The sequence below is a fragment of the Notolepis coatsorum genome (genome assembly GCF_963971535.1).
Source record: "Notolepis coatsorum genome assembly, chromosome: 7".
NCBI classification, from domain to species: domain Eukaryota; kingdom Metazoa; phylum Chordata; class Actinopteri; order Aulopiformes; family Paralepididae; genus Notolepis; species Notolepis coatsorum.
In genome coordinates this window covers 128141166-128156617 of record NC_140171.1, presented here as the reverse complement: position 1 = coordinate 128156617, position 15452 = coordinate 128141166, and the positions used below count along the sequence as shown (strand labels likewise).

General features: G+C 43.0%; 1 protein-coding gene across 1 annotated transcript; it reads left to right on the top strand.

Annotated features, from left to right (window-relative positions):
• Positions 1–203: 203 nt before the first annotated feature.
• On the top strand, positions 204–15029 carry LOC311232166 (TBC1 domain family member 24-like). The gene is made up of 11 exons (XM_084318866.1): positions 204–434; positions 1090–1307; positions 1796–2057; positions 2203–2316; positions 3908–4324; positions 5452–5691; positions 8849–9004; positions 10303–10366; positions 10464–10562; positions 11462–11783; positions 14548–15029. The coding sequence occupies exons 1-11, from the start codon at positions 247–249 to the stop codon at positions 14718–14720; spliced, it is 2253 nt and encodes a 750-aa protein (XP_084174992.1). The 5' UTR covers positions 204–246; the 3' UTR covers positions 14721–15029.
• The last annotated feature ends 423 nt before the right edge of the window (positions 15030–15452 follow it).

Genomic DNA, 15452 nt, shown 5'->3' with positions numbered 1-15452 from the left:
TTTACTCTGAGAAAGTTACTAGGTTACTATGATAAGGAGCAGGAGAATCTGTGGAATTTTCCACTGGCATAACATAAAAAAACACCACAAACAACCCCTATCGCAATGCTTCACTCACACGGCCCACAGCCCACAGCCTTGTATAAAACCCTAATGCTTCGGAGCACTCGGTTGATGACTATCACCAGGTAGCAGACGCTGTACACTACCCTTCTGCCGTTCATTCATTCGAGAATACCACCTACCATGATACCAGAGTTCTCCAACTGTGGGACCATGAATTTAGACACAATGCTGGACACGATTTCTACCCAAGAGACCCTGAGATCCACAGCGGGAGGCAGAAGCAAGCCGAGGTCTCACTCCTACACCAGCCCGGAAGACGCCAAGGACTACTGCTTACAGGAGCAGAACCTCCTGAGGCCTCGCTCCAGGTATCTACCCAGTTCCACCTCATCTTTCCCTTCCTTTGTTCTATCGTGTGTGGTGTCGGCTCCAAATCTGTTACGGGAAGTGATGGGATTAGTTTGCAACCAATAGGTATTCATAGTATTCTCATGATGTATCAATGCACTATGACGCAATGCGCACAGCTCACTAGTCACTTAATGATAATAATAATAATAATAATAATAATAATAATAATAATAATAATAATAATAATAATAATAATAATAATAATAATAATAATAATAATAATAATAATAATAATAATAATAATAATAATAATAATAATAATAATAATAATAATAATAATAATAATAATAATAATAATAATAATAATAATAATAATAATAATAATAATAATAATAATAATAATAATAATAATAATAATAATAATAATAATAATAATAATAATAATAATAATAATAATAATAATAATAATAATAATAATAATAATAATAACGATAATAAGTCACTCGCCTTCCAAAAGGTCTGCAATGCTATATACAGGTGTGTACATAACTACATACATAACACCCAAAGTGGCTCAGCTCTCAACGGAGGTAAACGAGACATCTTCCCTACAAACAAAAAAAAGAAGGAAATGTGAATAATTTGATATGGAACCCACCCATGCTCCCCCAGGTCTTTCTACAGCTATGAGACGTCGGAAATCCACACCGAGAACATCGAGAATAGCTTCGCCAGATGCAACGCCCCCCTGAGGCCCCGGTCGAGCTCCCTGCTGCAGTATGAGGCTGGCAAGAGGGACAAGAGAGAAGGGGACGGGGTCGTGGCACGGCTCACCTCCAGCAAGTCCAAGTCTAAATCCAGCAAGAACTCATCCTCCAGAGAACTTAACAGTAATGGCTTTTGACCTCTGCATGTTTCCAATGTTGTAGATTAAAGGAACACGCCAACATTTTGGGTAATTAGCTTACCGTCTTTTCTCCAGAGAGAGAGACGAGAAGATAGATACCAGTTTCCGCGTTCAGTAGAAAGCTATCTGGCTGCATGTTAGCCTAGCTTAGCACAATGAATGGAAGCGGACATGAACGATTAACCTAGGTATTGTCCAATTAACACCTCTCCCGAAGGCTAACCGGTCGTGTCCGCTTCCATTCATTGTGCTAAGCTATAGGCTAACGTGCAGCCAGATAGCTTTCTACTGAACGCACAGAGAGGAAACTGGTATCTATCTTCTTGTCTCTCTCTCTGGAGAAGACGGTAAGCTAATTTCCCAAAATGTTGGCGTGTTCCTTTAAGCACTTCAGACCTTTCTAAAAGAAGATGGCTAGCAAAAATACCTGTTTTACTTTTAAGTAATACGTTTTCCATTCTCTTTCATTAGGCAGCAGAGGCAACCTGAAGTCGGTCACCATGATGACCATTTCTGAGTCGGACAACTGGGAGATCAGCTCCAGCTCGGGGATGAAATATGGCCAGTTTGTGGACTGGGAGAAGATCGACCCTGAGGCCGCTGGACGATACCTGCAGTTCTTAAGCAGTGAGTGTCAGCAGATGAAGAAGATGGGCCGCGAGGGGTTCTGGGCCATGCCGCACACGCTGAGGGCCAAGGCCTACTACCACATCATCCATGGCATCCACTCCAGGTCAAATATAAAATAGCACACTTTAAAGGACAACACTTTAACAACAAATTTTTTTTTTTTTACGTGTAAATTCTAACAAGAATGTGAATTGATTTCCTGAATCGACCTTGAATGAAAATGAATTGAACCCAACTCTATACTCCAGGTCTATTGCTCCACACCGAGACATCTACCCTGATGTTAACAAAAAACTCTTTGGAGAACAGAAGATGAGCTCACACCCCGTACCGGAGTACATGGAGGATGGAGAAATACCCAGGTGCCTGCATGAGTGACTCTGTATAGACCATATTTATCACACGGCAGCCATTTTGCTCTTATGTGATGCTCAGGTCAGGGTTCCTTTCCACAATGTTCCCGACCTGAACATCACATAAGAGCAAAATGGCCACCGTGTGAATATGGCCAATTGACCTGTGAAAGCATCATGCAGTTAAAGGAGCAATAGGCGGCTGTTGATTTTGGGCAGAACTTAGAAATATTTTCAAATCCTTAAACCGAACGCCCTACCCAATCAGAACGCACCAGGATGCCTCCAAAGCCACGCCCCACTAGGTAGCTAGCAGGCAGCTACTGTATGTGTTAGCAGCAGGCCTTTGTGTGCATGCGCAACTGTTATGCACATAACAAGCGCATAAGTGTCACTAGATGGTTTGATAGACAGCTTGCTCGTTCCAATCAATCACTTGGTCATTAGTTTGATTGGATGCCGTTGTTTTCGCTCCTGCCCCTTACCGATTATTTTTAGGTGTCAAACGTCTTATTTCTTTTAGTACTATCGATTACTGTTGAGATATAATAAGTATAAAAAAAATTAATGTCGCCAAAAAATGGGCAGCCGCCTATTAATCCTTTAACTCTTTGATACTTCTGTTGATAATCCTAGAGAATAGAAAGTGTGTTATCGCCGTGAGAATATAGTGTACCACGTCGCAATATCGCTTTCTCTTCCCGTACCCATCCTTTGGATGAGACACTAAACTGAGGTCCTGAGTCCTGACTGAATCTCGTCGTTAATGAACCCAGGATGCCTATCGTAAAGAGTAGGGGGTTCCCTGTGGTTCCTAGCCAAATTCCGAATCAGGTCTCCGACATCAAGGCCACCTAATCATCCCTTCCCCTTAATTGGCTGATATCAATCCCTGTCCCCTGAGCCGTTCAGCCTTTGTGTAGTGTGATGTGTGCCTGGTGCCAGTGTATGGTAGCCATTGAGCCTGTGTAGCCCAAGGTTGGGTGCTACCAGTGGTGGTGAAGGTGGCAATTTCCACCCTACATTGTGGGGAGCGCTTTGAGTGTCTAGAAAGGCACTATATAAATGTAATGAATTAGCGCGGCTGGATGGCGCAGCGGACATTGCGCTCGTCACCAACGCAAGAGACACCGGGTTCGACTCCGGCTGTCGGCGTTGCCTCCGGCTTGGGCCAGTCGTCATACTAATTCAATTGGCAGAGTTAGCGGGTGGAAGTCGATGGGTGGTAATCTGGACGTTGTGGACAGCGACTCCTACAGGTCGGTTGGGGGATGCCTGCACAGCAGAGACAGGAAAAAATGGCAGGGGTAGTGTGAGCCTCCCACACATTACACCTTGCCAATGAGAGTCCACGCTGGCAGGTGAAAATATGTGACAGGCTGCCTCCTCGTGTATCGGAGGGGACACGTGATGCAAGGCTTCTATCCTCCCTACAACCGACCAGTGGGGGGCATATGCGAGCAACGTTCAAGACAGGGGAGGGGAGAATTGGCACAGCAGGTAATTGGGATGGGAGAAAAATTTAAAAAAGAGGAGAAAAAGTGGATACAAAAATAATAATTTAATTAATTATTCATGTATTTATTATTAATGATCACAGGTATTGTCTCAACAAAGCGGGCCTCAACTCTGTGAAGAAGATCCTCCTCTGCCTTGGGAAGCACTTCCCCGACATGAACTTCTGCCCCATCCTGCCGGCCCTGGTCTCCCTGCTGCTCCACTTCAGCGAGGACGAGGCCGAGTGCTTCCACAGTGTCTCGCGACTCGTCTCCTTCAAGGACCCCAACAAGCGCTACATCGACCAGACCTTCCTCACGTACCGCGCCTCCTGCATGACCTTCGGGGACCTGGCCAACAAGTACTGCCGCGGCATCCGCAAGCTGATCGCCAGCTCGCACCAGAACCTCTTCGACTTCTACTCCGACTGGATCATGTGGATCTTCGCTGACCTCCCATTCGCCTACGCCATCCGAGTCCTAGACGTCTACCTGCTGGAGGGGTACAAGGTCCTTTACAGGTTTGTGCATGTGCGTGCGTGTCCGTGTGCGTGTGTGCGTGTGTCTTTCTGCCTCAGTCACAAGTGTTACATTTCAAATGTAAATTTCACATAAATGGAAAGACTGTGATAGTATTATAGCTGCAACCTGCAGCTCTATAGGTCACTCAGTTTATGAGTTGGTTGGTTGGTCAGTTGGTCGTCAAAAATGTCCATAGCCTCTGGCAGCCACAGGTTTCGCCTTAGGAGGCTGACATTTGGCCAAGGTCCACACAAAAAGCCTGCCTTCCTCATTGTGCTCACATGCTGTGTGTGTGTGCGTGTGTGCGTGTGTGTGTGTGTGTGTGTGTGTGTGTGTGTGTGTGTGTGTGTGTGTGTGTGTGTGTGTGTGTGTGTGTGTGTGTGTGTGTGTGTGTGTGTGTGTGTGTGTGTGTGTGTGTGTGTGTGTGTGTGTGTGTGTGTGTGTGTGTGTGTGTGTGTGTGTGTGTGGGTGTTCATGACAATTGGCTAAAAGGGGGCAACACACACACACGCAAATGTAAACAAACAATCTACAGCTTTAAAATACATTTAAAGCTCACACTCTGTTACATCAACAATTCACTCACAACAATGCACACATGTTTGCATTTTAAAAAGTTTGCATTTGTACTTAATTTGTACTTTAGGTTGTACATTAGTTTGTATAGTGTTTGGCCCATATTCTTTTAACTTTTTTACTGTATGAAGCATAATCTCAGGGGGCTCATACATAACCAAGCATTTCACTGTAATGTAATGTAATGTAATGTGACAAATAAACAAAACTTGAACTACATTTGAGTGATCTAAATACAATAAATACAAACGTAAACAAAGCCAGTAATAGGGCAGAAGTGGTTCAACAGGAGCCCCCACCCACCCAAGTATCATGGTCATGGTATTTACATAGTGACCAAGAAATTATGGAAATACAATGACATATTACCATCAGTATTATGGTTTCAATTAGATTATACTGTGGTATTAGTTTTAAGTACAGAATTAGAACTATGGTGTTACATGACTTACCATGGGAATACCATGGTAAATTATGTATACATAACATGGAAAAAAAACATAATTCCAATGGTGGGTATAGCGCCTATAACAACAGTGTTTCTCCACAGGGTGGCACTGGCTTTGCTCACCCTCTACAAAGTGTCTGTGTCGTCGCGGGTGGCAGACGTGGAGGACTTCAGGAGAGACATGAAGAGCTTCGTGCAGAACGTGGCGCGGCACTGCGCGGCCGAGAAGCTCCTGGAGAGAGCCTTCGTCATCCAGATGGCCACGCGGAGGGAGCTCAACCTGCTCTTCAACGCCAACAAGGACTCACTCATGCAAAAAGGTGTCAGCATCCACCAGAAAAGGTGAGTACTGTATAAATCCAGACTGAAGCACCCCCCCCCCCGCCCCCTATGAACGTAAAGTATACATTTATCCTAATAGGTGGATTAAAAAAAGTGTACAGAAGAGAAGTTATTTCACAACTTTATAGATGTTTGTTGAATTGTGTGTCTGTGTGACATCAACAAACATGTTTTAAAGGGGCAGTTCAACCCCCCCTCAAAAAAAAATACATATTTGACCCCTCACCCAGAGTGCTATCTATCCAAATAATTTTTGTGGGATTCGCTTAGTTTTGGAGATATCTGCCGTAGAGATGGCTGACGTCACTCCAATATGCCAATGCTTTGTTTTCCTTCCTCAAGTTCAAGTTTTAAGTTTCAAGTTTGTTTTTATTTGTCACACATAAACGTACATGTACTTCACAGTGAAATGCTTTGTTCTGTATGAGCCCCTGAGCTTCATACAGTAAAAAAAGTAAAGGAGGAATAACACTATACAATATACAATACAATATATAAACTAAAGTACAACCTAAGTACAATCTAAGTACAGTGAAAGACAAAATGAGGTACAAATGCAGACTTAATGAGGTACAAACCTTTAAGGCAAGGTGCAAATGCAAATGGGGAATAAATGTAGTGCAAATCTTTTAATAATAGATAAATATAATGTAGTGTTAAAGTGTCTAAAGTGAGCGGTCGGGTGGCGTAGCGGAGATTGCGCTCGTCACCAATGCAAGAGGCTGCGGTCTCGACTCCCGGAGTCAGCATTGCCCTGCGGCTTGGGCCGGTCGTCATACTAACTCGTTTGGTTGAGTTAGGGGGAGGGAAGTCGTGGGTGGTAATCTGGCGTTGTGGACAGCGACGCCTACAGGTCAGGTCTGGGCGCCTGCTCAGCGAAAGGCAGGAAATGGTGAAGGCAGCGTGACCTCCCACGCGTTACGCTTCACCAATGAGAGTCCTCGCTGCCAGGTGAAAAGAGGCTGCTGGGTTGATGATGTTACATAGTGCTAACAACCATGTGCTCAGCCATTTCGTTTTTCCTCAGTTTCTAGTTATCAGTAAACTCTTAACTCTTAAAATGTACACATTTATTCCATAATTCTTAACTATCCTCGCCATAATGGAGTGACGGTGTTGACATGTTAAAGCTGTTTATTTATTTATGATTCTGAATCTGATTCTGATTTAAAATATCAGAAATCATAATCCTTTCCACACTATGTATGCTATTGTTGAAATCACCATGAGCTGCAGGAAGTACAAAAGGGGTTTTCAGGGATATAGCTGCCCATGTAATTTCCTTATTTATTCTAGATTATAGAAAGATCTGACAGTGGTGGTGACAGAAATCAAGGGTACAATTTCCTACAGAAAATATAGGTTAAACTTCATGGTATGTCTTTTTTAATATAATATATATTTTTACCTAACACATTGACAACCACGGCTTGCAGTGTAATATATGGCTGGAGGACAACGCTTTGTCAACAAACCGATGTAATTTCTAACAGCTATATATATACTTTATAGTATTGCTATCTGTCCATTCTCATTGTCACTTGAGTGCATAAACCGTGCCTTCATAATGGCTTAAAGAAAATAAAGATCCATCGGTTGGTTGTCATTTTATAGCGCCGTGAATATAAGGTTTATCGCAGTTTTCGCCTAGTCTTTTTTCTGGGGAGCTACTGTAGATAATAGGCTAAAGGCTAGTCACGTTATATCAAACGGCATTTCTGCTGTATATATACGAATGAAATTAAACAAACTGCGTAGCATCCGGACTATTACAGTGCATCTATGGATGAAATGGGGGCGGCGGGGGACGCCGATTACTATTATTGATTAGCAATACAGTGTGCGTTCAAGTAGCCATTTTCAATGATCGATCACGTTGCGTTTTAAAACAATGTCCAATCCAGCTGTAATTTGGGGGAATAGTATCCTACCGTCAGCCCATGTGATCGCCGGCAGCATTTCATCATTAGTTATCGGAATCTGGTAGATCGATATGTCCATTGGTTGATCATAAATTCCATTATTCCAGGCTGAAATCTAACGGGATCAAAGATGGAGTATGTTCGGCTGGTATCGAGGCTCATATGAAACGCCCACAGACAGTAAAAAAAAAAGAATTCAATCGCCCTCAATGATACTGCAGTGGAGCGATGGCGCCCCTAAGCGGATCTGGCCGGTATTGCATGTTTCGAAAATCAAATATGCGGGTAGGTCCTGCAAGTCGATCGGGGACGTTAATAGCGTTATTAATATGGAATAAACGCATTGCACCGAAACACGAGTTAATAGTTCTACATTTCAAAAAAGATTTACACTTTTATGTTTTAAATTGTGATTTCCTGCCGAGGATGAGGTGATTTCCAGGTACAGAGCAGACATTTAGACAGATTGAAATTATTCAAATACTGTACATATGAAAGTAATGTTGTGGGTATACACAGTTCCTTTAGATTAAACTTGTTATAATAATAATAATATAATAATAATAATAATAATAATAATAATAATAATAATAATAATAATAATAATAATAATAATAATAATAATAATAATAATAATAATAATAATAATAATAATAATAATAATAATAATAATAATAATAATAGTAATACTTTATTTGTATGGCACCTTTCATACAGGGGATTGCTGTTCAAAGTGCTTTACATCAGTAAGAAATAAGACATAAAATCTGTGTAACACAAGCAGCAAGAGCAAAACATAAAGTGGGATAAAATAATGCAGATATCAAATCATATCAGAACCCCACGTTCCAATAGGCTTCTGTAATCTGTTAAGAAAAACATGATAAAGGTCAGAGTATATGCACCTGACCCAGCGGATAGTGGGGCGTAGAGATAAAAGTAAAAATAAGTAAAATAATAAAGGGTAAAATGAGCAGACATATAAAATCACAGTTTTTCACATTAGGATCTAACATCCCAACAGGCCACCTTGTTTATGGTATGATTCAGTTTTAGTAGAATAGAAAAGACATATGAAATATGATGAAATTAGCACATAAATTGCAAATTGTTCACGCTTCAATTTCAAAGGCTGTCAGGCTTTGTCTGAATGTTTTTATTTTTTCTTTAAAAATCCCCCATTGGAATCCTATATCATCGCCGTCTCCTGCTCTCTGCTGTATGTTCCGACCCAGGCAGTCGGTCCAGATGGTGGACTTCGGCACCTTCAGCTCCAGCGTGGTGACGGGGACCGAGATGATGGTCGTCTGGGCCTGGATACCCGAACGCTTCGCCCTCTTCAGTCCCATCAAGCTGTTCAGTACAACTGAACACGACAGAAGCCTCACCTCGTACGTTTAACATTGCTCAGTGTTCCTCGGTCTCTACTAAGAAAGCCCCCCGCTGTGAACTAAACTGGAGTACAAGCTTTGTGACACTTGAAGCTAAAGGGATGTGACTTCATAGTCATAATTCATGGCAACATATAAACACAGTCAGCGGGATGTCCAATACAGCACCTGGAAGAATGTTCATCCCATTTAGTCTGGCAACTGATATGTGCTTTCCTTGAATGAGGCCCATTATGGTTCAGTGACTCCCGAGCAGCGAGTCAGCACCCCGGACGGGGTAACACGGCCCCTCAGGTTCAGTTACATAACAGCCATTGTTGTCACTGTCAACATGTTTGCCTCGAAGTCACTCACAGCAAAAGTGACCTCCAGTTCATAAGTGGGAAGTGCGGCGCTGTTTACATATTAACCCTTTCACTGCGACAATACATACGGTTAACCCTTTCACTACCACACTACAGAAGGTTTGTGGTAGTGAAAGGTTAATACCTTCTGTAGTGTGGTAGTGAAAGAGTTAAATACAATTTCAACTAAACTGGTACCATACGATTGGCTGATGTTTCTTTTTAACAATTAGAGCAGAGTGGAGCATGAACCAGAATGGGTGGATAAACCTTTCCCTCCTAAAATGTAAGAGAATGTTAGGAATTATGACCATTAGTTAGTCCACCGTGCACTCTCTCCAACAGGAAACAACTAAAATAAGGCGTTGTGGTCAAGCTGGCGTGATTTTCGTTCCTTCCTCCTGTGTTAATCATGCTGTTGTGTGTCTGTCAGGTGGTGTGTGAAGCCTCTCTGCACATTCGTTTTGTTTGTCGTCGAGATATGCTCTCTCACGTACGTTATGATGACTTGTCATTGTGACTTTGTATCAATCAATCAGATTTATTTATAGAGCACATTTAAACACGACACATATCAACCAAAGTGCTGTGCAGAGGGTAAGATACACATAGATACATCCAGACAACAACAACAACAATCACATCTCAGTTTTACGGGAGGACACACAAGCAAACAGGGCATGAGTCAGTGTACATCGGGAAATGCCAATGAGTAGAAGTGGATATCAGTGCCATATCACCAGGACGCAGTGTACCTGTATACTATTAAGGATTTCTTCAGTCTTTATCACTGGGAGACCTTTAATCAGATATTGAGTCAAATGGACCTCTGCGCTATATCAATTGATGACCATCTATGATTGGACTGCATCACAGTCACAGATGAACCTGGGTGGGTGCTCTGCTAAACACAGTAGCTTGTGACCATTTTGCGTATGTTTTCTCACTCCATAGATTCTACTCTCATGTCGAGGGACATGAACCAGCTGTCTTAATTCTCAAGACTGTAGATGAAGAGGTATTATTATTATCATCCTCATCCTCATCCATCATCCATCATATACAGGAGTAGCATATACTTTATGTACTTAATGTTTGTGTACCCTTATCCACAGGTCTGTGGTGCCTTCCTGTCAACAGATTTGATAGAGAGAAAAAAGCATGAATCTGAGGGACTCACATATTTTGGAAATGGAGAAAGTTTTGTTTTCACGGTAAGATTTACTGGCTGACTCCAACAAAGGCTTTCTTTCACTTCTTAACAGCTACACTCATGCAGTATTAGTTTGAATGCGCCATGCTCTCCTAAAGATACAAATCAGTGATAAAACCATAGAATCTTCCAAGACGTCACTTGGATGTAAAATCTTAGGCTACTCCTGGGACAGTGACTGGCGTATTAACTTTGTGTATATATTTAAATCCTGGTTTAGTCCTGTTAGCAATATTCATACCTCATTTGGGTGTGATATCTCAACATTTTATGGCTCCACAAAGTCTACCATTATGGAGCAGATTTTACATCCAGGTGACATAACAAATACAAGTGTTATTTATTTAAATGGGTTGTGTTACTGTAGGCCTACATGTATTGTAATATAATGTTTTATTTTTTTTAATTTTTTTTTTGTGTTATGTGTTATTGATTATTATAGATTTCTGACATTAACATCTATACAAGACTATTAGCAGGTGTCTGACTAAATAAAAGCAATGCATAAAGTGCAAGACATAGAATGAGTATAAAAATAGACAGAATAAGAGCAGTGCAATAAAATAGACATATATTAGCATAAGATAGACAGAGTAAAATAGTGCAAATAGTGCAGTGCAATAAAATAGTTCTCATCTACAGTATAACAATCACAGTCTGGATGAAATGAGTCCAAGCAGCAGCGTGTATTAATCCTTTCACTACCACACTACCAAAGGGTTAACCCTTTCACAACCACACTACAGAAGGTTAACCTCCTGTAGTGTGGTAGTGAAAGGGTTAAAAGGAGATTTGGCAAACCCAGGCTGACTATAGGCTAGAGAGGACAAAACCCAGCTTAGATGATTCCCAATAAAACAGCAATGAGTGTAAAAATACAAACCTGGATTGTTGTTTCAGCTTCGTCCAGGCATGGAACGCTACCAGAGGGCTGTGGTCAACATCATGACCAGGAGAGGTTCTCCTAAGCAGGTTCGAGCCAGTTGCTGTGTCACCTCGTCATCATCCCATACCGATAACTCCCCTGTGGCCTCCAGTACAGTCACTAGCACCACCACCACTACCCTAACCTGTCCGGCTGGGACGCCTCAAGACCCCACCTACCTGACCATTCCCTTCACCGCCCCTTCCGAAGAACCCCTATCTGCAAAAGAACCTAAGAGGGCCAAGGAACAAGAAGCCTCCATGTTCATAGCAGGCGACGACACCAGGCTAATGATTGGTAAGTGGAGGAAACATCATAGTAGTGGTGGTGGCCCAACAGTATTCCAATTGTTTCAATTATACCCTCATGAAAATGTATCATGGTATTTCCAAAAGAAAAATAACATTAATTATGGAAATACCATTGGTAGGCTATCATCATGGTTTAAATAGCATTATACCATGGTATTACTTAAGTACAAACGTGGTACCATGGTGATAAATGACTCTTACCATGCCAGTAAAAGGTACGTTATTTATACAATGCTATGTTAAAACAGAAAATACCATAATACTAATAATAGTCTTACAAAGAAGCTATATCCTGGACCAAAACATCACACAACGCCAACCTCATCACCAACCATCAACACAACCCCAGACTGCTGTTCTCCACCATTGACAGGCTACTCCGCCCCCTTGCGCCCTTCCCCCTTATTGAAGCCTCTGACCTATGCCCCAAGTTCCAGGAGTTTTTACAGGCCAAAGTGGACACCATCTACAGTCAGCTTCAGCCTCCCTCCCCATCCTCCTCACCTCCAACACTCTTTGTCATAAAGCCACCCACCCAGCCAGCATGCCCCCCCCCCCCTCCTTCTTCTCCCCTGTGGATTCTGATTATGTTGCTGAGTTGGTTACCAAGTCCAAAGCCTCCACCTGTTCCCTTGACCCCCTTCCCACAACCCTCGTCAAGGCATGTCAGTCCTTGCCCCACGACTTCTCTTTGATGACCCTCCCGGAGCTTGGATAGGAGTAGGTCTGAGGCGGCCAGAAAATGCAGAGCGTAGGGGTCTTGAGGGTGTGTAGTTAGAGACCATTGACTGAAGGTAGGCAGGAGCGGTTCCCTTTGCCGCACGGTATCCTAGGTCGAGGGCCTTGAAGCGGATTCGTGCAGCAATGGGGAGCCAGTGCAGGTCCATAAGAAGTGGGGTGACATGGGCCGACTTCGGTAGGTTTGAGATCAGGCGGGCCGCTGCGTTCTGAATGAGTTGAAGAGGCTTGGTGGCAGTGGCCGGGAGGCCAGCGAGCAGTGCGTTGCAGTAGTCGAGGCGGGAGATGACTGTTGATTGGACGAGGAGTTGGGTGGCTTCTTTTGTCAGGAAGGGGCGGATTCTTCTGACGTTGCTCAGGAGGAATCTGCAGGTTCTGGTTGTCGCTGGGATGTGAGCAGAGAAGTTCAACTGGTCGTCGAGGACGACACCAAGGTTCTTGGCGGTCGGGGACACGGTCACAGCTGCATTCTCAACTGTGATGGAAAGATCGGTCAGGGGGGAGGATTTGGCCGGCAGGTGGAGCAATTCTGTTTAGCTTAGGTTCAGTTTGAGGTGGTTGGTCGTCATCCAGGCGGAGATGTCGGACAGACAGGCCGAGATCCGCTCAGAGACGTGGATATCTGAGGGAGGGAAGGAGAGGAAGAGTTGAGTATCGTCGGCATAACAATGATAGGAGAAGCCATGAGACGTGATAATGTTACCCAGTGATTTAGTGTAGAGGGAGAAGAGAAGGCGTCCTAGAACCAGTGATTTAGTGTAGAGGGAGAAGAGAAGGGGTCCTAGAACCAGTGATTTAGTGTAGAGGGAGAAGAGAAGGGGTCCTAGAACCGAGCCCTGGTGGACACCCGTCCGCAGGGGGCGGGTGGCCGACAGGGTCCCTCTCCATGACACTTGGTAGGAGTGGTCATTGAGGTATGATGTCAGCCATGTCAGCTGACAGGGTTCTCACCCGCACCAAACCCTGGCAGCACATCACCCCCACCCTCATTTACCTCCACTGGCTTCCTGTAAAATCTTGTGTCACCTTCAAAATCCTCCTGCTGACATATAAATCCCTACACACTACCGCCCCTCAATAGCTATCCGACCTTCTCCACACCTACACCCCCTCCCGGAATCTCCGCTCCTCTGACACAGGCTTGCTTACCGTCCCAAAAGCCAGGCTGCGGACCTTCAGGGACAGGGCTATCACACAGTATCACAGCATGGTGTACCTTTCTGTGTGTATTCATCTACAATCTATAGCTCAACATGAACCAATTCGCAGTTAATTGTAAAATAATTATGTATAATTTTATTTCAACCAAAAATGCTTAAACAATAATGTTAGTGATAGAAGGGAACTCATTTTGTGCAAAAATGGAAAGCTTGCCAATGTTCATGAGGCATAATTATTACAATAGCCGATAATACATTTGCCCAATGATAAATCCCTATACGGGTGGACCGCGCGGGAAACTAAAGTGACGTCAGACTACACCTCCCTATTCCTTATTGTTATGTATGGATTCCATTCCCCGTTACTTAATAAATATGATTTACTTTGTAAAACATCTGGTTAAGCCTGTGTCATCTGGCCGGAACTTGTACTGACATACTGTTACTTTTAGGTTATTTATTTTATTTAACTATGTGACAACAATACCTGAAAGAATACAGCAGGAATGTCAACTGGCAGGCAGCAGGCTTGTTGACAGTGTGTATTCATTGCTGACGTCTTCACAGTGTGTATTCATTGTTGACGTCTTCACAGTGTGTATTCATTGCTGACGTCTTCACAGTGTGTATTCATTGCTGACGTCTTCACAGTGTGTATTCATTGTTGACGTCTTCACAGTGTGTATTCATTGCTGACGTCTTCACAGTGTGTATTCATTGCTGACGTCTTCACAGTGTGTATTCATTGCTGACGTCTTCACAGTGTGTATTCATTGCTGACGTCTTCACAGTGTGTATTCATTGCTGGCGTCTTCACAGTGAACTTCATGTCGCTGTGTCTTTGTCCTGCAGGTGGCGCTGGGGGCCATGCACTCTGCCTACAAGCAGACCTACAGGAAGGATACACAGAGCGATGTGACACGTTTGAGAGCACCCCTCTCTGCAGGGGGCACTTCAAGATCCAGTCCCTGGAAGTGTGGGGTGTCCAGAACTCTATTTCATTCTCACACTACTTCTCTCGATAAAGACAGCGACTTTAGCTCAAGGTCGACGTTGAACAGTTTTCCTTTTCCTCGATATTGAAAATGTTAAGAATGGACTTCATTAAAATGTGTATCGTTCACATTGTACACTGTGCACACTTCATGGAGCACTTGAATAATAGGGTACCTTACCCAATTTATCTTGTGTGAGGAAAATTATATTTTATCAACTATAACTTTTGTAATTATTTTCTATGCCTTATACTGTCTTATGATATTGTTTCACAATTCACCACATATTTGTTAAATAAACGACATGCAATATTACATCATGATGATCATTGCATGCCTATTTCCATATTCTCGTCTGGTGTGATGTTCAGTTTTTTTACTTCATTCTGAGGGATTCTTACATGTTTATGTAAACATTTCATAAAGAATATTATTTCCCTGGGTAATGAAACAATAGAAATAATGAAACAGTTTTGTATTTTGCTCCATTGTGAACTCTTGTGCACAAGCACTCCTATTTGACGTTGCCCTCCTGGTTATCTGTGGTTTTATTACTTGCGTTAGTCTGTGTGTATGCCTGCACATACTGTATGTGGCTTAATTGTTTACATTAGCACAGGAAGGTACGATTTTTTGTAACATTCTATATATATAGGGAGGATAGAAGCCTTGCATCACGTGTCCCCTCCAGGCTCCGATACACGAGGAGGCAGCCTGTCACATCTTTTCACCTGCCAGCGCGGACTCTCATTGGCGAGGTGT